We start from the raw sequence: 23284 nt of genomic DNA on the forward strand, positions 1-23284 counted from the left end.
TTTTAGAAATTCTCTGTGTATTTTGATGTGTGATGTTTTTTTTTTTTTTGATGTGTGATGTTTTTATGTATCTCACATATGTTCTCACACTTTGCTTTGCCTTTTCTCTCCGTTAAGGCTGTCTTTTTAAGAATAGAAATTCCTGGGACTTCATGGTAGTCCAGTGGTTTAGGTTGTTACCTAATATTGAGCAGATTTCCCTGTGCTATATTACAGTAGGTTAATTTTAAATGTAGCAGTGTGTACATGTCAATCCCAAACTCCCTAACTATCCTTCCTCCCATAAACATGAATTCATTCTGAAAGTCTGTGAGTCTATTTCTGTTTTGTAAGCAAGTTCATTTGTAACATTTCTTTTTCTATTCTGCTTATACACGGTATCATACGATATTTCTCTTTCTCTGACTTATTTCACTCAGTATGACAATCTCTCAGTCCATCCATGTTGCTGCAGGTGGCATTATTTCATTCTTTTTAATGGTTGATTCTTGAATTCATTTATTTCCAAAAGTAGAATTGAATATAATAAGTTAACAGTATTCTATAACGTAATGGCATATGTAGCCCTGAAGGTTCAGTAGGTTCCAATCAGGGAGGGCCCAATGGATTTGCTTCTTCTGCTTCTCTGCTTAATCTGTACTGTAAGTTGGCCTCGGAAACTATTCTCGGTCCATCATCTGTAAAAATGGAGACCACTATGAAGGAATCTCTTCATTTATTTCTTTTTTTGTCCAACTGTCCATTCATCCCTGCATCCAGGATATACAGATAATTAAGAATCTGTCCCTCTCCTTAAGAAGTATGCTAGAAGTAGATGTGTAACTAACTGTAGTTCAACATGATAACTGCCATATATTTAAGGCACTTGGGATGCTATGTGGACACAGAACTGGCTCTACTGGATTGTCATATTTAAAGGATAAGTTAAAAGTTCCTAGTTTGAGAAAAGAAGGAAAAAGCTCCCCGGTGAAAGGAAATTGATGAAATTATTATTGACTGTACCTGTGTGTATTAACTGTCCTTCAGTGTTACTGAAAATTACGTTCAACACGTTTACCTTTGAATAGAGATGTATTCTTGCCTGGTAAGTATCCCATAGTAAACTGATACAGTTTATTAATCATCCTGCTTGTTTAACTTTTCTCCCCTGGAAATCAACGCCCTGATGCTAAATTTGCTATATTTATACTGCTTTCTTTAGAGGTTTCTATGTCACATTTACTACACATTCCCAATTCAATTTATATTCCAATCCATCTTGTCCAACTTCATCCAAAAGTCAGTACATTTTTTTTAAAAAACATTTTTGGAGAAGCAGATAATGCTTATGAACTGATTAATATATTTCTTCTTGATATAGGGAATGTATTAATAACACTTGTCCATTGTTTCTAACACAAGATTGTTGAATGCTGCAGAAACCCAGTCTGAGATTTGCAAAGCTGCCAGAATATTTTTAAGACAAATGAGAACATGTAAACATGCATGTTATCAGCTGTTTCATGTTTGTGTTTTAGCGATAATGAGTCTTTAGTGGGCCAGAAGAGCCCAGTGGGATTAAAGATGTAAATTTCAAAATCTATATTCCTTTCTGTATTATCATATCTGGCTGGAGTTGTGTGTTCTCTGCATGTGAAACTATCATTGTTTCTCGAGGGGAAATGCTTTTTATATTACTAAAAATAGTGAATTGCATAAGAAAATAAATAGCAGGCCATGCATGGACCAATGATGAAAGTTTGTTATGAACTAAGAAGTGATCCAATTCTGTGCACTTGAGCAGTCTTGGAAAGAGGATGAAAAGAAGGAAGAAGGCAGAAAGGAGGAATAAATTAGATTTGAACTTACAGTGAAATTTGAATTCATAACCAGGGGTTATAAGACTAATCTTTTAACCCTTGGAATGTGTGTGTATGTGTATACATATGTGTGTATACATGCACACACTTTGAAGAAAACAGTGAACAGAAGCAGCACTTTAAAACCTGCAGTGCACATAGTATGGTCATTAGTATGTGTTTCTGGACGTTGTTTAAAATTTCCTTATTTTGAAAGAATGTTTTGAGTTAAGTCTTTGTTCATCTTGAGTACCCAAGCCAGAAGAAACAGACTTTTGTGACCTAATCTCAGAAATAACATTCCGTCACTTTTGCCATATTCTAGTTGTTAGAATCTAGTCACTAGATCCAACTCACACTTAAGGGCATTACACAGGTCATAAATACCAGACACAGGGGTCATCAGGGAAGGTGGCCACAGACACTTTTAGCATGAAAATAATTTAGCAACAGTTTCATATTCTCCGTAAGATCAAGCCAGTTCAGAATTAGGCCTCATGACATGTCTGCCACCTTTTCCTGTAAATTGTAGATGGCTGACTGTCTACAGTCCTTGGGGAACCCATCATTCTAGAAAGTCAGGTTTCTGGGTAGATTTGTCTCGTTTAGGACCAAAACTTAATATTTTGATGTAGAATTACTCTGCATTTTGATGATGTATCTCTTTATCTTCTTAAATAAATTATTGATTGTAATTTGAATTTTTATTTCATCCAAAGGAAATTAGTGTATGTGTTAGTAAGAGAAACTGCCCATCCTCTCTTTATATAGGCTATAGAACTGTGGGTCCCTTTCTTAAAGAACTCAAGGCTTCCTATCTGCCTTTTATAATTTCTGTGTCTTCCTTTGTTTCATTTGTCACTTCTCAGTTATCAGTACTTGCCCATTACCTTCTTGTTTGCTATAGGTTGAAACCAGATAACTTAGAATGGTTAAAAATGTATGTTAAGGAAAAGGGACCTAAAAGACTCTATTAAATAGAAGACTCGATCTGCAGTCTGCAGGTGTGTTAATAACATCCATTTTAGCTCCATGGAGACTTTTGTTTACGTCTTAATTGTAAACTATTACTATAGGTGCCCATTGTAGCAGGTGAAGTGGTATTGGGCATGGCTGGTCAGCTTCTAATTAATCTTGTAAGAAAATGGAAAGTGGCCTGAGGACAAATAACAAGAAGATGCATTGCTTGCTTCAGTCAGTATTCAGAACTTCTTCTTTCTTGGGTTTTTGAAGCTTCACAGGCAGCTTAGATAAATTCTCTTCCCTTGTCTAGCTCTGTATTCTAATTTACAACTGAAGGCTTTGCTTATGATGGAGTTAATTATACCTCACTCCGGTGGCTCAGAGGATAAAGCGTCTGCCTGCAATGCGGGAGACCTGGGTTCGATCCCTGGGTTGGGAAGATCCCCTGGAGAAGGAAATGGCAACCCACTCCAGTATTCTTGCCTGGAGAATCCCATGGACAGAGGAGCCTGGCAGGCTACAGTCCACGGGGTCGCAAAGAGTCAGACACAACTGAGCGACTTCACTTCACTTCCACAAATTTGAATCTGACATTAGTCAGAGTCACTTGACTTCTAGATACCACTTTTAAAAATTTTCCTTCTCTGTCATTGGTGGCCTCTTCTCAGTCTTCTTTGCCGGTTCTTCCTCTTCTTCCCGCCCTCTTAATGTTGGAATACCTGCATGTCTCAGTCTTAAGTCCTGTGTTCCCCCTCTCTACCCTGAGCACCTAGGTCATCTCATCAGGTATCAAGTTTTAAATACCATCTATAAGTTGATGATTCTCAATTTTATATTTCCCAGCCCAGATCTCTTCCATGAATCCTAGATTTTTATTTCTGACTACATGACATTTTCATGTATTGTCCAGTAGACATCTCAAGTTTAACATTTCCAAATTGAACCCCTGAAAATCTGTTATATCCCAGAACCTCTCCTGACTGAGTTGATGGCAAGTTCATATTTCCAGTTGGTAATTGCTTAAGCCAAAAACTTTGGAGTCATCCTTGACTCCCCTCTGCTCTTTCACATTCCACATCTAGTCTATTAGGAAATCTAGATATAATTGGGGGGGGGGGTGCGGAAATCCACAAAGGTACTGCTTTGCACCACCTCCACCACCACCTCCCTATCCTGTCTAGATCACTGCTGTTGCTCCACACTCTGTCCTTGATCCTCTGCAGACTAAACAGAGCAATTAGGGTAACCCTTTTAAAATGGAAGTTCAATCGTGGTACTTAGTAACTTTCCATTTTACTACACTGGACAAATTAATGTCTGTGCCTCAGTTACTTCATCTGTAAAAAGAGAATAATACCTCCCTCAGAGGATTGTGGGATTCGATAAGGGGAAACATGAAATGCATACTCAGCACCAACCTGATGCAGAGAAAGTCAAATTTAGCTGTTGTTACTGTTGTGCACCCTCTAAATCAGAAGCCTGCTTTTGTTTCCTTGTTTTGCAGAGCTTGAGGTGGGAGGGTTCTCTAGGAACGTTTAGATTCTGAGTACCTAGCTCATTTCTGTCTAGTAAAATCCTCAGTTCATTAGTACCAGAGGATAGGACGTCCAGAAACACTATTCCTTTAGCCAGAGGAAATTCCATTTCTAACTTCACTGTTTTTATAAGTGATTCTGTACTTGGTTTCCTGCACAAAATAGAAATTGCTTGGTCAGTAGAAAGTTCCTAACTTCTGTCAGTACCATAGTTCCTAACTTTTGAAGCATTTTTTTTCCCTAAAGGATAATGAGAAGAGACAGCTTCCCACTTATTTGTTGATTGAGCCTTTTGTTTGATGTCTTATCCTGATCCCTTTTTGTTTTTTTAATTAAATTTGTGATATCACATATTCAGAGTTTGGATGTTTTTTTTTCCCCCTTCATAGAAGCCTTACCTCTCTGAGACTATTGATTCCTGGAAGACACTTATAATATTTAGTGTTCCCACTCATATTTTCTGTTATGTCTTGCTGGTTTTTACAACAAACCTAAAAGAGAAGGAAGAATTTAACGATAAGAGTTTTCTAATAGTAATAAGATGCAGAGAGCATAGTCTAAAGGGAGAGTGCTGAGCTGGGGCCCTCTGAGCCGCATTCTGCCACCGACTAGCCATTTGACGCTGTGGGCTTGTGTTGCACCTTCTACTTGAATTCTAGTAGAAGAGGCTGAGAGAGAGGAGACTCGGTTCCTGAGAGGAGGTGAGGAATATAAGAAAAGTCGGTTAGGGACCAAACCCGCTAACAGTGGAAGGGGTGCTGGGTCAAACATACTGGTTCTGGTTCATAAAGGAGCCAGGGTGCAGGACCCTAGGCCTGAGCAGCTTATGCCCAGGGCTTAGAGAGTGGGGCTTTGGATCAGTTCCCTGAATAGAGGGAGAAGGAAACACTTGAGAATCTGGTAAAAAGCAAAAACAAAAAGCTTATTCTGATGGCTTGAGCCCCTGTTTTGATATAGTGTCTGCTTGCCCCACAGATAGTAGACAGAAGCACCGTGGAAGTCAGTGTTAGCATGATATAGACACTTCTATGTCAGAAAGCTGGAGCAGTAATACAATGTTATATGTCAGTTGTATCTCAGTAAAACTAGGGGGAAATGAAGGAAACTGGAACAATCTCTGGACTCTGAGGCTGGGGTAAAGCAAAGAGGATTCTTACATGCAGATTCTTTGGAGAGCAGTTAGACCAGCTCTCCAGTGACCTGGGACTGTTTGAAGATATGAAAGAGATCTCAAAAGGGGGCAGCTTTTGAGACCCTCCTAGCAGCTGCACTGTTATTATCTTGCACCCCCACCTGTTTCCAGTGTGATGCATTGCTAAAGAAATATCAAGTCTCTTCTCTGTGCTTTAATTTAGGCTTCCTAGGACTATAGCAGAGACCCTGAAGAATAGACTAGGTTTTAGAAATTGCAGAGAAAGAGACAGGAAGAAAATACATTCTCTGAGTCTCGGAAGGAATACTGCTGCTTTTAGAAATGAAAGTCATCTTATACCCCAGTGAAATCCTTTAAGTTAGTAGGCTTTAGTATTCACCATTAAGAAGATTGTTCTGTGCTCCGAGGGGCTACTCACTGACTCTTCTCAGTAACAATCCATAGCTTCTTTCTGTAGTTTCTCAACAGTTATCAAAGCTGTTGCTGGTGGAATCCTTCTTCACTTGATTACCATGAATAGTTCCCAGTTTTTTGCTGTTGTTGACAGTGTTGAAAGAGGCATCTTTGTACTTAAATAGTGTGTGTGTGAAAGAGCAATCCTAGTAAATTCTTAAGCTACTGGCTTAATTTGTTCAGTTTTTTTTTAATTGAAGTATAGCATACATACAGAAAAGTATACAAACCACAGGTCAGTTAATATTCACAAAATGCACACATGTTTATAATCACCACCCATATCAAGACAGAAAATCACCAGTACCCTACTAGCTAATCTCATCCTTCTTCCCAAGCCCTGCCCTGCCACTGCACTCCTCCCCACAGTAAACACTATGGTATATCATTATATATATAAACATTTATTTATTCATTCTAACTGCACTGCTCTGCAGGGCCACCTTTGTCATAAACCAGTTATCTGTAAATGAGGGTCTGTTTCTGGACTCTTCATTCTGTTTCATTAATATATTTGTCTGTCTTTGTGCCAAAACCTTACCATCTTGATTATAGCTGTATCTTTTGTATGTATATGTTTTTTGTATGTTTTGTTGTTGTTCAGTTGCTAAGTTGTGTCTAACTCTTTGCAACCCCATGGACTGCAGCACACCAGGCTTCCCTGTCCTCCACTATCTCCTGGAGTTTGCTCAAGTTTATGTCTGTTGAGTTGGTGATGCTATCTAACCTTCTCATCTCTGCCTCCCTCTTCTTTTGCCTTCAGTCTCTCCCAGCATCAGGGTCTTTTCCAGTGAGTCAACTCTTTGCATCAGGTGGCCAGTGTATTGGAGCTTCAGTTTCAGCAATAGTCCTTCCACTGAATATTCAGAGTTGATTTCCTTTAGGATTGACTGGTTTGATCTCCTTGCAGTCCAAGGGACTCTCAAGAGTCTTCTTCAGTACCACAATTCAAAAACATCAATTCTTTAGCACTCAGCCTTTTTATGGTACAACTCTCACATCCCTGCATGACTACTAGAAAAACCATAGTTTTGACTATGTCTTTGCTTTTTAATATGCTGTCTGGTTTGTCATAGCTTTCCTTCCAAGAAGCAAATGTCCTCTAATTTCATGGCTGCAGTCACCATCTGCAGTGATTTTGGAGCCCAAGAAAAGAAAAAATTTTACTGCTTCTGCTTTTTCTACTTTCCCTGCTTCTTTTGTATGTTTAATGTAACTTAATTATAGCTGAATAATAATGTCTTAATATATTTTAGAATAAGTCCTTTCACCTTGTTCTTTTTAAGATTACCTTGATAATTTTTGGCCCTATGCATTTCCACAAAACTTTTATAATCAGCTTGAAATTACCCCTCCCTCTTCCCCAAAAAAGCATGCTAGAGTTTTTATTGGAAATCCTGTGAGGAGAATGAACAGCTTTATTATATTGAATGTTACAATCCCTGAAAGTGATGTGTCTATCTGGTCTTTGATTTCTCTCAATAATATTTTATGGTTTTCTGTGTAAAGATCCTACACATCTTTTTAAAAACTATTCCCTAATTATTGCTGCTTTTAGAAACATAACTTTACATATTGAAAAGTGCAAGTTTTTAATTATAAGATTTCATGAGGTTAAAAGTATATATCATTTTAAGAACCACCTGACATTCAAATTACTATGGGAATATTGGGTACATTAAGAAAAGTAAAGCTGCAGATTTCAGAAGGAAATCAGGAGGAGCCTGTTCCTAAATTGTGTGAATTCGTTGTTGGATGCTGGAGAGAGATGGCCAAGGGCTTACTTTCTCAGCTATTAATAAAATAATTGGAACTTGGAATATTAGGATGCTTTTCTTTCTTCTTCAGAGACTCTAAGCCTTCTCCCAGGCAGCCCACATTTGGGAGCACCTAGGCAAGAGTAGAGCAGGTGGGGTCAGTGTGAATAGAAATTTCACTCAGTCCTCAACTCGGGGTGCTCTTGAACGGACAGACTTCCTTCCTATTCCAAAACTCACCAAGAATGAAGCAGTGAACCCACCCAGCATCAGGCAATGCAAGCTTCCCAAAGCGATGATGACAGTGCCGCGTTCCTTAAACTTATACTTGGCTTTTATTTTTTTTGTAGGTCTACAAAGGAGAATTTCAGCTACCTGAATTTCTTAAAGAAAAACCTCAGGTACTGTATCTGCTTCCTCCTCTTGGTGTAATAATAAATGGGGTCTTGCATTGAAGTCATCCTCTCAATGAGATAACGATATGCGCTGGGGGTAGAAAGACTGGCTTCTGGTAATTGTTGATTTTAACAATCAGTTAACATAGTCTCAATTTCAGAGGGCTCAGTGTCTTCCAAAGCTAGGGAAATATTTTATTGATAACTAAAATCTGATTGCTTGAGGTCACTCAAAACCGCATAGTATTCCACAAATGAGGACCCTGCCTTGGTGAATCTGCTCCAGGCTTCTGATACCTTACTTGAAATAATAAAGTACAGCCACTCTTTGTTCATACTACATGTACATCCATTGCCTTTTAGTTTTTCTCATTTGGAGCCTAAAAGACTTATGAATACCTTGTACATACAACTACCAAGTTCACCAAGCTGGGAATGGGTGATGTGAGTTTGAAGCTTATAACTTTTACTTTAAAAAAAAATTAATTAAAGCAGATCCAGAGGTCTCCTTGTCGTGTTACACTATCACTTACTTGGATTCCAATATTGTTTCTTGAGCTGAAGAGGAATAGGTGATGTTATGGCCAACAGATGTAGAGTAGCCCAGAGTGTCCCGCAAGAGCACATCTCCTACCATTTCTGTGTAGTCGTAGGAAGAAGTCAGTGACTATTGCCTGAGCCGAGAGAAGACGTCCCTGTCCAGCATGGTGATAATACGTGTCACTTCCAGGTTGCGCTAACAGCAATTAGCTTGTTAATAGGAAATGAGGACCCAGCACTGAATTCAGTCGCTAGAAGTGTTCCAGATGTGGGTTGTTGAGGGGAACCTCACAGACTGTATGAAGTCATGTTGCCTGAAGCAAGACTAGAGTAAACAGGCTTTTCTCTAAGAGTAGCTGTATCTCAACCAATGTTGGAAACTCTGTCTTCTCAGATCCTTTTCTTAAAACAACCATTAATAATTGATACATATTACTTGAGTATTTTAAATTACTTTCATGGTATATGCTTATTAACATATTTAATTTTAATCTGTCCATCCATTCATTTCATTTATTCAACAACTGTCTACTGAATTACTTTTATGTGTGAGAAATTGGAATGTGTCCTCAAGAGTCAGAGGGATAAGAGATCTTCTCAAGGGGACTCCTGGTCTGCCCAAAGATTTTGATCAACTTTTGCAAACAAAGAGGCACAGGGGCCCTGAGCCTTGGCTGGGCAAGATGTACCTGAAACTTGGATGAATTCATGAACAAGTGGTCACTTACAGGCTGTGGCAGCTGGAGCCAGAGAATAATCTAAGAGGCAGTCTTAAAGAAATGTCCAATCCAAAAGCTGTTTTGCATAATAAATCTGAAGGAGTCAAGAAAGGGACTTTGAGACTGAAATTAAAGGGACACCCCTAATTCACAGCATACATAAAAATCCTTTCCAGGTTGATTATAGAACTCAATGTGAAAGGCAAAATAATAAAGTGTTTAGGAGGCAATAGAGAATATCTTTATGACCTTAAGAGGGAAAGATTTCTTAAACATTATAAAGAATACTAATCATTCATTTTAAAATGGATAAATTGGACTACATTAAAATTGAGAATGTTTACTTATTAGAAAGCATCATATAAAAAAGTACACCTTAAGCAGGAGAAAATTTTGAAACAAAAGATTCATCAGTATAGAGAATTTCTATAATAAATATAGGAAAAAATAACAAAAAATAGAGCAAACGGCTTAATATAGTCACTTCAAGGCCCCTGTTCAGGTTAATTTCATTTAATGCATCACATACATACTTAGAAAAGAGCCTATAAAAGGCTTTGATTTAACTCCTAATAAAGAGAAAACTGAAGCCCACAGAACCCTCACGTTTGATCTTTAGTTAGAATTATCACAGAACTCAAGAAAGCACTGTACTTAAGATTACAGTTTTGGGAATTCCCTGGCAGTCCAGTGGTTAGGACTCAACAATTCCACTGCCAGGGACCTGGGTTCAATCCCTGGTCTGGGAACTAAGATTACACAAGCCTTGCAGTGGGGAAAAACAACAATAACAAAATAAGATTATAGTTTTACTATAAAGGAAACAGGTCAAGACAAACCAAATGAAGAAACACATAAGACAAGGTCTGGGAGAGTCTCAGAGAGTCTCTGTGCCCTTCTCCAAGGTATCTAGGTAGTTTTCCCTCACAGCACATCCATGTGTTCACCAACCAGGATGCTCCACTGAACTTCAGCAACCAGAGTTTTTATTGAAGTCTAATTATGTAGGCATGATTGATTGACTCACTGTCATAGAATTGAACTCAATCCCAAAGTCCCCTACCCAGAAGCTGGGCTGGGTCAGGGCCCCAGCCCTCAAATCACAGGTTGGTCTTCCTTGTGATCAGCCCTCATGCTGAGTCATCTTATCTCTTAGCAGACACTCAGGTATAATCTAAGGGGCTCATAAATAACAGACATTCATGTTACCTGGAAAATTCCCAGGATTTAGTCTCCCTACTAGGAACCAGAGACAAAAGCCAGTCGTCTTTACTGTCAGCAGTAGCAGACAGAATTCATTGGGAAGTCTAATCAGAGCCTGCAAGCTACATCTGATATTTCAGCAAGTGCAGTCACCTCTCATGCTGACCGACTGAAAAACATCTTTTGCTTCCTTCCACAGTCTGAGCAAGTGGAGTAGCAGAGCCAGGAACCTCTTACATACATGAGGTGAGGTTGGGGACACTGCTGGCCTGGACTTTTGGGTTTCACTCTCGTAGGAGGCATTGCAGTGGGGTGGGGAGCACAGCTCTGGAGTCAGTTCACCTGGATTGGAATCTTGACTGTGTATGGCAGTGAGCAGATTACTTAACTTCTCTGTGTCTTAGTTTCTTCATCTGTAAAGTGAGGACAATGTAAATAAGAGATTGGTAGAATGAACCGTAATAATGTCTGCCAGAAGCGGACACACAGTAAGCACTCAGTGTTAGTTGTTATTTCCAGTATGAGGAGGGGTGTTAAATGGTAAAATATTTTAGCTGAAAGAAACACCCTCAATCACCTGTTTGCTGATAAGGAAACTGATCCTAGAGAGAGCAGATTATCGGTCAAGGTCACATCACAGGTCGGAAGAACCCAATGGTAATGAGCACTGTCTTCTGACATCCAGCCAGGGATTCTTTCACCACCCATGCTGCTTCCTCTGTGTGTGACGTGTGCCAACAGTTTTGCGCTAATATTTTGGGGGAGTTGCTTGGTTGGTTTTTCAAGTCTGCCCTTGCTGATGTTAATGCATTATGATGTTGTATGTTTGTAAGCCACGTTGTCTTGTAGTTAAGGGCTACAGTGTGGGGCAGGCCTTCTTGACCCCCTTTCTATCTGAGTGATCATCAGGTACATGTCACGGATGCCAGTGGCAAAGCTGGTTCTGAACCTAGACCTCCTGACATGGCTGTTCAGACCTCACACCACTCTCCCAGATTTTAAGATTCCATTTTGGTCTGAATAATGTGGTTATGCTGTAGACCAGGGGTCCCCAACCTCTGGGATCTAATGCCTGATGATCTGAGATGGAGCTGATGCAATAATAATAGAAATGAAGTACCCAATAAATGTAATGCGCTTGAATCATCTAGAAACCATCCCCCCACCCCTGGTCCATTGATAAATTGTCTTCCATGAAACCGGTCCCTTGTTTGCTTGTCGAGGTCCCTGGTGCCAATGGTTGGGGACCATTACAATCATTTGGAACTTGAAAAGCTTTCATTAAAATCTGCCATAGTAAAAAAAACAAAAAAAAAAAAATTAAAAAAAAAAAAAATCTGCCATAGTTGTGTTTGCTATTCTATTTTTTACTTTATATAATAGCCATGTATTGACTGTACCATACCAGGCATGAAGTACCAAGCATCACATATATATAGTATATAAATAATATATGATAAATGATATATTTAAGCTCTATGAATTATTCATATATATATATTATAGATATATATATATATACACATACACATATATGAATGATTTCATTCAAGTTGCAAACCAGTCTGGCAAGTAGGTGGTATTTTTTCTGTTCTACTGATGAGAAAACTGAGATTGAAAATTCAGTCTGAATAAGAGAGTTTTATGACGTGCTATGTATTAATAGATTACAGATAGAAAAAAGCATACTGATGGAAAAAAGTGAATACTGCTCTACCATGTCAAAATTATTGACGATAGTGAATTAATACTATTCAGAGGTTTTAGGATTTATGATTGTCTTTTGCTAAGGAGCGAATCCTAAATGTAGACTTAAACTCAGTGGGCATGCAGGTATAACAGCAGTTATCAGGCCTTGTATAATTTTGTTTATTCAAAATATTTTCAAAAGTATAGATGAGACCCTTCTCTGGTGGTCCAGTGGCTAAGACTCCATGCTCCCAACACAGGGGGCCCAGGTTCGATCCCTGGTCAGGGAACTAGATCCCGCATGCTGCCACTGAGTTCGAAAGTTCAAATGCTACAACTAAAGATCCCACATGCAACAACTAAGACCCAGTGCAGCCAAAAAAAAAAAAGTACAGATGAATTCCTTCCTGGAGACATTCATACAGGGATGCATTATCGACCAGCTGCTTTACAGGACAGATGACTCCAGCTTTGAGTTGCCACCACAGCAGCGATGCAGCCTCATTTGCTTGTCGAGGCCTGTAGTGGCCCCCGCGCGATGAGAGAACTCAGGAGAAGCTAGGAAGACACCAAGGCACCTCAAGACAAATCATAGTCTTTTGTCTTGTATTTGGGATCCCTTTAGTGTATGAACAGCAGTCACTGTATTTCCTAAAGCTTCCTTTAAAGAACCTCAGTATCCATCTTTTGATATTAAACAGTCAGCATTCGACCCCTGGACATTTGACATTGCTGTCAAGTGCCCCCAGAGTTGCTTCAATTGCAGACCACAGTTGCAGTCATTTGGAAGTGGGCAGGAGCAGCCCTTGGTTTGGCTTCCATCCTTTTGTTTTGCATATCAAAGCTCCTGGCAGGCATCTAAAAGCATCCCAAACTGAGAGAGAGTGCCTCTCCGCTAGCCCTTCTGAAGCAGCTGTTCTCCTAATGGTCCATCCCCCTGCTTGCCTCCCCTGCTCTGCTGGGCTCACAGCTGGAAAGGAAGTGGTGTCGTGCAGGGAAGAACAAAGTGACTACACACCTCTAATGCATTCTGTTTGTCTGCCCTAGGGAAGACTGCTGCCTTTTTGGCCACAGAGAAATTTCTAGGACTGGCTGTCCCCTGCTGAGATCAGTGGAGTGTATGTACCATGCCTACATCTCCTGCTTATTTGCCAGTCTCCTTCCTCTGAGAGGGTGGGATGTCAGCACACGTTGGGACCCTCTTGAGTGACCTGCTTCCCATGTACAGCGCTCTCGATCCTAATTACGTGCACAGCCCTGCGGAGAAGGAACCCAGCGGGGATGTGTGCTTTCTGTTAAAACTGCTCTGGCCTTCACCTTTTCTTACCAGATTCCAAACTTTGTTTTCAAGGGGAGGGTTTTAAAATGGGATCCTGTAAGCAAAATTGGGCAGTTTCATCTTGGACTAGGTTGTCTGTACATGTTCTAATGTTTTGTAGAACACTTGTACCTGTTGAAATGTTTGATGTGGATAATGTTAAATATCTTAATTATTTAAATAATTCATTGTATTGTTTCTGAGAAGTTGAGGAATTACCACATACATTTACAACTTGATGACTTTTGTATTTTATTTTTCAAAATAAAAGCTTTAAATGTGAAGCACTCTGCTAGTTTACATGTTTTCATTGCCGTGATTTTAGAGAAGCAATAAGACATATCAGATGATGATCTAATAAACCAGAGTTTCTTCAGTTGCTGTATTTCAGATATTCTCAGTGGAGTTTTTGCTGTAATTTATTTCAGAGAGACCCACTACCATCCTTTTGTCTCAGAATCCTGTTCTTTGTTTCCTTCTCAATTGTCTGGTCTCCATAAACTCTAATTTCAGAGAGACTTCCCCTGATGCCCTTTCTGCCAACCTCATTCACAATATCATCTTATCACACTTTGAAGTTTTTAATGTTTCTTGACTTCTTAAATTGTCTGTCTCTTACATTAGACGGTAAGATCCTAGAAGGCAGAGATGTGTCTTTTTGTGTCCATTTTTGTACCCCTGACACCTAGCAAAATGTCTGGCACATTGTAAGAACCTAGTAAAATATTTGGTATATGATTAATCTTCCCAGAAGCCTCTAACGTATCAGTTTCAGATGAAGAAACAGAGGCCAGCCTGGTCAAGTCATTTCCACGAGGCCCCTCAGCTAGTGCCATGGACCTAGTTTCAATGAGCCTTACCCTACAATCCTTTCTGCGCCACTCCCCTAGCCCTGTCCCCTTCAACTGAAAATGAGTCCTGCTGCCAGATCAGTCCTTTGTTCAGCACTATGTCTTAAGTCACTCTTTTGTTCAAAAACCTTTGATTCTCTAATGCCTCACACATGACATCTGAACTACTCCGCCTCCACAGTGTGGCTTCGGCACCCCTGGTGAACAGTACACTTCCGCCCTGGGTCCTTGCACTATTTTCTGCTGCTTCTAGATGCCCAGAAACCCAGTCCCTCTCCCGTCTCCCTGGGAAATCCCAGCTCCGTTATGGGCTCAGCTGTCTTAAGTCCGATTACTTGTTACTGCTCTAGTTACTGCTCCAGCCTCCAGAAAGCAATAAACTCAGTTTCAGCATAACGTAATTTGCGTTTTTGTTTTTCCCTTATTTCCTGTCTTAGTCTTATGTTACCAGCATTGTAGGGAGGAGGTCACACACCCTTCCAGAGCCTATCAGAATGGGAGGCAAAGACATTTTTAAACTATAGCCCAGCCTGACTCCAATACTCACCCCTAGGTGAACATAAAGACTTTTTAGTCCCTGTGCCTGCCCACCTCTGGAGACTCCACCTTCATGACTGAGATTGTATTGGAAAAGGAAAAGGGACCATTGCACAAAACAGCTGGCTCAGGAAAGAAGAACCACTGCACAAGTGGCCCAGAGAAGCAGGCGCTGTGGTAACTGCATCCCCGTTGACATTCCTTCCTCCGCAAAGCCTGATTTTCCCGTCTGAGCACATTTCTTTTGAGCTCTGTGAAGCAAAGCATTTCTGTTCCGTGGGACATCTCAGAGCACCTCTAAGAAGATGACTGTTTTATTTGTGAAATGTTAGATTTGATAGAATCAAATGGAACGCCTGTTGAACAAATGAAAGACACCTGGAGTAAAATTTAAAAAGAGGTAACCGGGTGAGGGACCAGGGGAAGATGTGTCACCTGTGAAGGTCAGAGAGCTGCCTGGGGCCAGCAAAGCCATGGCTGCAGCCATCAGGTGAACCTGTGGGGCCAGGGAGAGGCCGGGGTGCTCAGTGTCTGAGGAAGAGCTTGGAGAGAGCAGCATCCATGAAGAGTCATAGGATTTCAAAATGAGAGGAAAAAAATCTTAGTGATCACTAAGGCTCATAATCACTCTAGAAACATTTATCAAGAACTTCTCATGGTCCAAGCCCTGTGCCTGAGTGCACATGTCTAAACTCATTTAATTCTCAAAATCACATCAGAGGTAGGTATTATTTCTACCTGCATTTTTACAGACACTGGGTCAGGAGGCAGTACTAGCTTTCCAGACCAGCTAGTAAGTGATGGAATCAGGATGCAAGTACAGGCAACCTAGCTCTAGAGCCTACACCCTTACCCACCACTCTACCTCTCAATAATCATCTTTTTACTAGAACAGAAACTTGTCATTAGCATTGAGTAACAACTATTTAAATACACCTGTTGTACTTAGTCATTTGCTGGGTATAATTTGTGCCAAGAAGCGCTGCCTTGTAAATTTATGGTCTTGGTGAAAATCAAGAAGAATGTACATAAAACAATTATTTCAGGCTCTATCTAACAAAACCTATAGTATTACCTACTGCAGCCTGGCTGGTAGATGATGGATAAATAATAGTCTAGGCAGGACTCCATTCAGTGTTGCCCCCAAATTTGTCTTCCTAGGGACCTCCAGATCCTGGGGCTGTCTGGGCTTTTCTCTGGCAAGATCTGTATTTTTGGCATTGAGGTCCCTTGCCTGCTTGTTTGTCACTATCCTACAGTCTTCTGTGGGGAACTTAGGTCTTTGCATAAAGCTGAGCTCTCCTTTTGTTCTGAATTGGGCAAAAGAGATAATTTGTATTTATTTTGGGTTTAAGTCCTAATAAAGCACACTATTTGAGGGGTTTTTGCAGAGAGGAGTTCTGATTAGATATAAATGACTTTGATTCTCCCTTTGGAGTTTGCTGATTATTACTGGACATCCGAAATTAAATAATTTTTCTCAATAAAACCACTATTTTTTTATGTCCGGTAGAAATGGCTTTATGGCCTTTCCCTGAGATAGAAAGCTCTAAATGCCCTCTGTTGGTCAAACATGGAATAACTGCTGAATGTACAGAAAAGTTTTTAAGTTGAAATATGGAAATACATCATAGATGTGTGTAAAAGTTTCCCCACAAAGATGTCCACTGCAATGAAGTTTATAGAAACAAAAAAACTGGAAAAGAAAACTAATGAAAGGCAGGTTTAGTTAAATGATTTATGGCACATCCACATAACTATTCAGCTAATATGATACTGTAGAAAATTTTCATAACAAGGAAAAATGTTCATGTTACAGTAAGTGAAAATTTGAAATCACAAAGCTGTTTAGTATGCTCCCACTTCTATTATTTAAAGGAAGGATAGAAAACTAAATGGAGTCACTAAATTGAAAGACAACAGAAAGGACACGTGCCACGATATTAACAGATATCTCTTTGTGGTGAGGTTGTGGGTATTTTTATTATCTTTCTGCTTAACCCTGTTTTCTAAATGCTACAATCAGCATGAATTACTTTCAGTAAAGAAGTGAAAAACAATGAGAGCTTTTTAAAAGAAATAAGAGATCGAATGCCCTAATCTTAGAAAATCTGGGGTCTAGAGTAGTGCTTTGACTTACCCAAGATGAGCCATCTAGATAGATTTAACAGGGACTTTCAATTCACTTATTTTCTGATGTCCCATTATTTAGCCAGTTCTTTTGATGAAAAACCAGTAATATTAATAATCAAGTCTTGGCTATCAGTTGTTCTTCACAAATGAGTAGCTGAGACTTGAATTAGAAATGAAACTGGTATTTCCATACATAACAAGCAGCTCCCTTGTTGCAGTCTATTGAAAGTCAGCCCTTGACACAAGGCTTTATAAAAAAGAAGAAAAATTTTTAAAAAGACATGAAGCTGGGTATTAACTATTAGGGCATTTAGATGGAGCACATTTGAAAAGATCACAATGCACTTAGTTCTGTTTCTCTTGTGTGGGGATTCAGTTCAGTTCAGTCTCTTTTAAGACCCCATGGACTGCAACACGCCAGGCTTCCCTGTCCATCACCAGCTCCTGGAGTTTACTCAAACTCATGTCCATTGCGTCAGTGATGCCTTCCAACCATCTCATCCTCTGTCGTTCCCTTTTCTTCTGCCTTCAATCCTTCCCAGCATCAGGGTCTTTTCAAATGAGTCAGCTCTTCACATCAGGTGGCCAAAGTACTGGAGTTTCAGCTTCAGCATCAGTCCTTCCAATGAATGTTCAGGACTGATCTCCTTCAGGATGGACTGGTTGGATCTCCTTGCAGTCCAAGGGACCCTCAAGGGTCTTCTCCAACACCACAGTTCAAAAGCATCAATTCTTTGGTACTCAGCTTTCTTTATAGTCCAACTCTCACATCCATACATGACCACTGGAAAAACCATAACCTTGACTAGATGGACCTTTGTTGGCAAAGTAATGTCTCTGCTTTTTATATTTTGGTCACAACTTTTCTTCCAAGGAGCAAGCATCTTTTAATTTCATGGCAGCAACCACCATCTGCAGTGATTTTGGAGCCCCTAAAAATAAAGTCTGTCACTGTTTCCACTGTTTCCCCATCTATTTGCCATGAAGTGATGGGTCCAGATGCCATGATCTTAGTTTTCTGAATGTTGAGTTTTGAGCCAACTTCTTCACTCTCCTCTTTCACTTTCATCAAGAGGCTCTTTAGTTCTTTGCTTTCTGCCATAAGGGTGGTGTCATCGGCATATCTGAGGTTATTGATATTTCTCCCGGCAATCTTGATTGCAGCTTGTGCTTCTTCCAGCCCAGCGTTTCGCATGATGTACCCTGCATATAAATTAAATAAGCAGGGTGACAATATACAGCCTTGATGTACTCCTTTCCCTATTTGAAACCAGTCTGTTGTTTCATGTCTAGTTCTAACTGTTGCTTCCTGACCTGTGTATTTCTCAGGAGGCAGGTGAGGTGGTCTGGTATTCCCATCTCTTGAAGAATTTTCCACAGTTTGTTGTGATCCACACAGTCAAAGGCTTCGGCATAGTCAATAAAGCAGAGGTAGATGTTTTTCTGGAACTCCCTTGCTTTTTTGATGATCCAATGGATGTTGGCAATTTGATCTCTGGTTCTTCTGCCTTTTCTGTATCATTCCAATTTTAGTATATGTGCTGCGGAAGCGAGCACCCTCTGCCTTTTCTAAATCCAGCTTGAACATCTGGAAGTTCACGGTTCATGTACTGTTAAAGCCTGACTTGGAGAATTTTGAACCTTACTTTGCTAGTGTGTGAGATGAGTGCAATTGTGCTGTAGTTTGAGCATTCTTTGGCATTTCCTTTCTTTGGGATTGGAATGAAAACTGACTTTTTCCAGTCCTGTGGCCACTGCTGAGTTTTCCAAATTTGCTGGCATATTGAGTGCAACACTTTCACAGCATCATCTTTTAGGATTTGAAATAGGTCAACTGGAATTCCATCACCTCCACTGGCTTTGTTTGTAGTGATGCTTCCTAAGGCCCACTTGACTTTGCATTCCAGGATGTCTGCCTCTAGATGAATGATCACACCATTGTGGTTATCTGGGTCGTGAAGATCTGTTTTGTATAGTTCATCTGTGTTTTGTTGCCACCTCTTCTGAGTATCTTCTGCTTCTGTCAGGTCCATACCGTTTCTGTCCTTTATTGTGCCCATCTTTGCATGAAATGTTCCCTTGGCATCTTTAATTTTCTTGAAGAGATCTCTAGTCTTTCCCATTCTATTGTTTCCCTCTATTTCTTTGCATTGATCACCGAGGAAGTCTTTCTTATCTCTCCTTGCTATTCTTTGGAACTCTGCATTCAAATGGGTATATTTTTCCTTTTCTCCTTTGCCTTTCACTTCTCTTCTTTTCTCAGCTATTTGTAAGGCCACCTCAGACAGCCATTTTGCTTTTTTGCATTTCTTTTTCTTGGGGATGATCTTGATCCCTGTCTCCTGTACAATGTCATGAACCTCCATTCATAGTTCTTCAGGCATTCTATCAAATCTAATCTCTTGAATCTGTTTGTCATTTCCACTGTATAATCATAAGGAATTTGATTCAGGTCATACCTGAATGGTCTAGTGGTTTTCCCTACTTTCTTCAATTTAAGTCTGAATTTGGCAATAAGGAGTTCATGCAGTAGATATAATGGTCATCTGAGTTAAATTCACCCATTCCAGTCCATTTTAGTTCGCTGATTCCTAAAATGTTGACATTCACTCTTGCCATCTCCTGCTTGACCACTTCCAATTTGCTTTGATTCATGGACTTAACATTCCAGGTTCCTATGCAATATTGCTCTTTACTGCATCGGACTTTGCTTCCATCACCAGTCACATCCACAACTGGGTGTTGTTTTTGCTTTGGCTGTGTCTCTTCATTCTTTCTGGAGTTATTTCTCCACTGATCTCCAGTAGCATATTACTCACTCCAGTATTCTTGCCTGGAAAATCCCATGGACAGAGAAGCCTGGCAGGTTACAGTCCATGGGGTCACACAGAATTGGACACAACTGAGTGACTTCACTTCACTTCACTTCACCGACCTGGGGAGTTCATCTTTCAGTGTCCTATCTTTTTGCCTTTTTATACTGTTCATGGGGTTCCCAAGGCAAGAATACTGAAGTGGTTTGCTGGTCCCTTCCCCAGGGGACCCTGTTTTGTCCTGGACAGCTGCAGGCTGTGCCGTGTGAGCCTCTAGGCGTCCTGGGTGCAGAGCTGGAGAAATAACCACAGATGCTTCTGTGAACCTACTAGGCCCTCTATGAAACAGACGTGGTCACAACTCCATTTGTCACCAGGACTCCGTAATGGTTGTGGCATTCAGGATCTTTAGTGGGACCTAGTTTCCTGACCAGGGATTGAACCTAGGCCCCCTGCATTGGGAAAGTTCTCGATTGCTTTCTCCCAAGACGGTAGGCACTGGAGGGGCGGCTGCATGGTGCTGGAGCAGCTGTGAGGAGATACCCCACATCCAACGGCAGAGAAGCCCCAGCAAGATGGTAGGAGGGGTGAATTCACGTTTAGATTCAAACCCCATTCCCGCCAGAGATGCTCAGAGGGCTCAAACAAACCTTGTGTGCACCAGGACCCAGAAACCCCACAGAGACTGAGACAGAACTGTGTTTGAGTGTCTCCTGTGGAGATATGGGTCAGCAGTGGACTGTCGCAGGGGCAGGGGCCCTGGGTGCAGCAGACTTGGGTATGGCATAAGCCCTCTTGGAGGAGGTCGCCTTTAACCCCACCATAGAGCCACCAGAACTTACACAGGACTGGGGAAACAGACTCTTGGAGGGCACAAACAGAACCTTGTGCACACCAGGACCCAGGAGAAAGGAGCAGTGACCCCACAAGAGACTGACCCAGACTTGCCCGTGAGGGTCCGGGAGTCTCTGGCGGAGGCGTGGATCGGTGGTGGCCTGCTGCAGCATTGGGGGCACTGAGAATAGCAGTACATGCGTGGGATCTTTTGAAGGAGGTCGCCATTATCTTCATCACCTCCACCATAGTTTGAAGATGAAATGAAGTCGCTCAGTCGTGTCCGACTCTTTGTAACTGCATGGACTGTAGCCTACCAGGCTCCTCAGTCCAAGGAATTTTCCAGGCAAGAGTGCTAGAGTGGGCTGCCATTTCCTTCTCCAGAGGATCTTCCCGACCCAGGGATTGAACCCTGGTCTCCCACATTGCAGGCAGACGCTTTACTGTCTGCTCCACCCATCAATAGAAAATTGGATTAAAGATTTACTGAGCATGGCCCCGCCCATCAGAACAAGACCCAGTTTCCCCCTCAGTCAGTCTCTCCCATCAGGAAGCTTCCATAAGCCTCTTATCCTTCTCCATCAGAGACCAGACAGACTGAAAACCTCAATCACAGAAAACTAACCAATCTGATCACATGGACCACAGCCTTGTCTAACTCAGTGAAACTATGAGCCATGGTGTATAGGGCCACCCAAGATGGATGGGTCATGGTGGAGAGTTCTGACAAAACGTGGTCCACTGGAGAAGTGTTGGGGTTGGTAAACTACAACCATTGAGCCAAATCTGACCACACCATTTATGTCTTATGACATAATTTACTAGATAATCTATGACATCACTTGCATCTTGTCTATGGCGGCTTTTCCTCAACAGCAACAGAGCTAAAAACAGACAAACTCTATGGCCTGCTAAATTGAAAATATTTACTCTCTGGCCCTTTACAGAAGTTTTCAGACCCCCTACTCTTATAGCTTATTTTAATCCTATATTGCCTCAGGATATTTTAATGTTTCACCAAAGGACTCTTAGCTGACAGTTCCAAACAAATTTCAGAACAAATATCAGTGCTAGGAAGCCCCCCAATGGCAAATTGTTTTTTTTTCCGATACTCTTTTACTGCCTCAGAGAAGCAGGCCACTCCTAACCTCAAATCTAGGGCAGTTTCTAAGCGGCGGGGGTCCCTGCAGGGGAGAAAGGCTGTGGAATGAAGGAGCCATCCCAAGAGATAGGGACACTAGCAGACAAGGTGCATTTTATCAGGGCGCAGGGGATTATATTTTCTGATAAATTTTTTCCACTTGATGGAATCATATTGCATAAAAGATTTTTAAACTGTGAAGTGCTTAAACCTGAACTGATAGACTAGTGAAAACGCCAGTCAAGAGGATGGGAGGGAGAACTGGGGATGTGGCTCCAAGTACCTCACCCAGCCACCAGTGAGATTTGACAGTAACGCTTCCAGAGGTGACTGAACAAGAGTTCACTTAGAGAAATAAAGGGGCAAGAGAGTGATCGGCAGCAGTTGGTAGGACAGCTACCAACTCAAACCAAATTGCGTGCATGCTAAGTCGCTTCAGTTGTGTCTGACTTTATGACCCCATGGACTGTAATCCGTCAGGCTCTTCTGTCCATGGGATTCTCTAGTAGGGAGTACTGGAGTGGGTTGCTATGCCGTCCTCCAGGGGATCTTCCTGACCCAGGGATTGAACCTTATGCATCTCTTATGTCTTCTGCATTGACAGGCAGGTTCTTTACCACTAGCACCACCTGGGAAGCCCTCAAACCAAATTAATAAAACACTATTTTCAGGGGACTCCCCTGGTGGTCCAGCGGCTAAGACTCTGCACTCCTAATGCAGAGGGTCCAGGGTCAATCCCTGGTCGGGGGACTAGATCCCACATGCTTGCAACTAAGACCTGGCACAGCCAAGTAAATAAATAATTTAAAGAAGAATAATAAAAGACTATTTTCATAGGATTCTGGATGTGATTGTTATCATTATTTTAATTTTTACTTTTTGTCTGCACCATGTGGCATGTGGGATCTTAGTTCCCCAGCCAGGGATTGAACTGGCACCCTCTGCAGTGGAAGTCTTAACTGCTGGACTGCCGCAAAGTCCCAAGTTTGTTTGTTTCTTTGTTTTCCATTAACTTTTATTGGCATATAGCTGATTTACAGGGTTGTGTTAATCTCTACTGTTGGATGTGAGTTATTTTTGCATCTGTATTTTATGTTGTTTTTTTTATAATTAATTAATGGAAATATAAAACATTTATAGAAACTGACATACAAAGAGCTTGGGATGAGAACACTTTGGGGCCCATGTCATCTTGCACAGTGAAAATATGGTTACCAGTTACCATGGTTACCAACGTGCACTTCAAACCAAAGAGCCCTCCCCACTGAATGTTCTGCCCTGGATAATATCCCTAGGACCTTTCACAACTTGAGGGGAGCCCCTTCTCACCAACCCAGCATGATGCCATCCTGAAATTCCCTATCTCTATGATATCAATAACAATCCATGCCTTTATATACTAATAATACCAA

The 23284-nt window shown here is 41.0% G+C and overlaps 1 protein-coding gene and 1 non-coding gene across 3 annotated transcripts in view; both read left to right on the forward strand.

The window, feature by feature from the left end:
- TPST1 (tyrosylprotein sulfotransferase 1) overlaps window positions 1-13850 on the forward strand; it is a 102252-nt gene extending 88402 nt beyond the window's left edge. For both annotated transcript variants that reach the window (XM_043914889.1, XM_043914887.1), the window contains 3 exons: window positions 8050-8100; window positions 10756-10802; window positions 13293-13850. In XM_043914889.1, the coding sequence (XP_043770824.1) occupies window positions 8050-8100; window positions 10756-10773 (69 nt within the window). In that variant the 3' untranslated portion in view covers window positions 10774-10802; window positions 13293-13850. The remainder of the gene's footprint in view (window positions 1-8049; window positions 8101-10755; window positions 10803-13292) is intronic.
- An 8699-nt stretch (window positions 13851-22549) lies between these two features.
- TRNAR-CCU lies at window positions 22550-22622 on the forward strand. Its single transcript has one exon. It is a non-coding gene; the product is annotated as a tRNA-Arg (tRNA).
- Window positions 22623-23284: the final 662 nt, after the last annotated feature.

This window comes from Cervus elaphus, chromosome 10 (assembly GCF_910594005.1).
Source record: "Cervus elaphus chromosome 10, mCerEla1.1, whole genome shotgun sequence".
In the NCBI taxonomy this organism is placed as follows: Eukaryota; Metazoa; Chordata; class Mammalia; order Artiodactyla; family Cervidae; genus Cervus; species Cervus elaphus.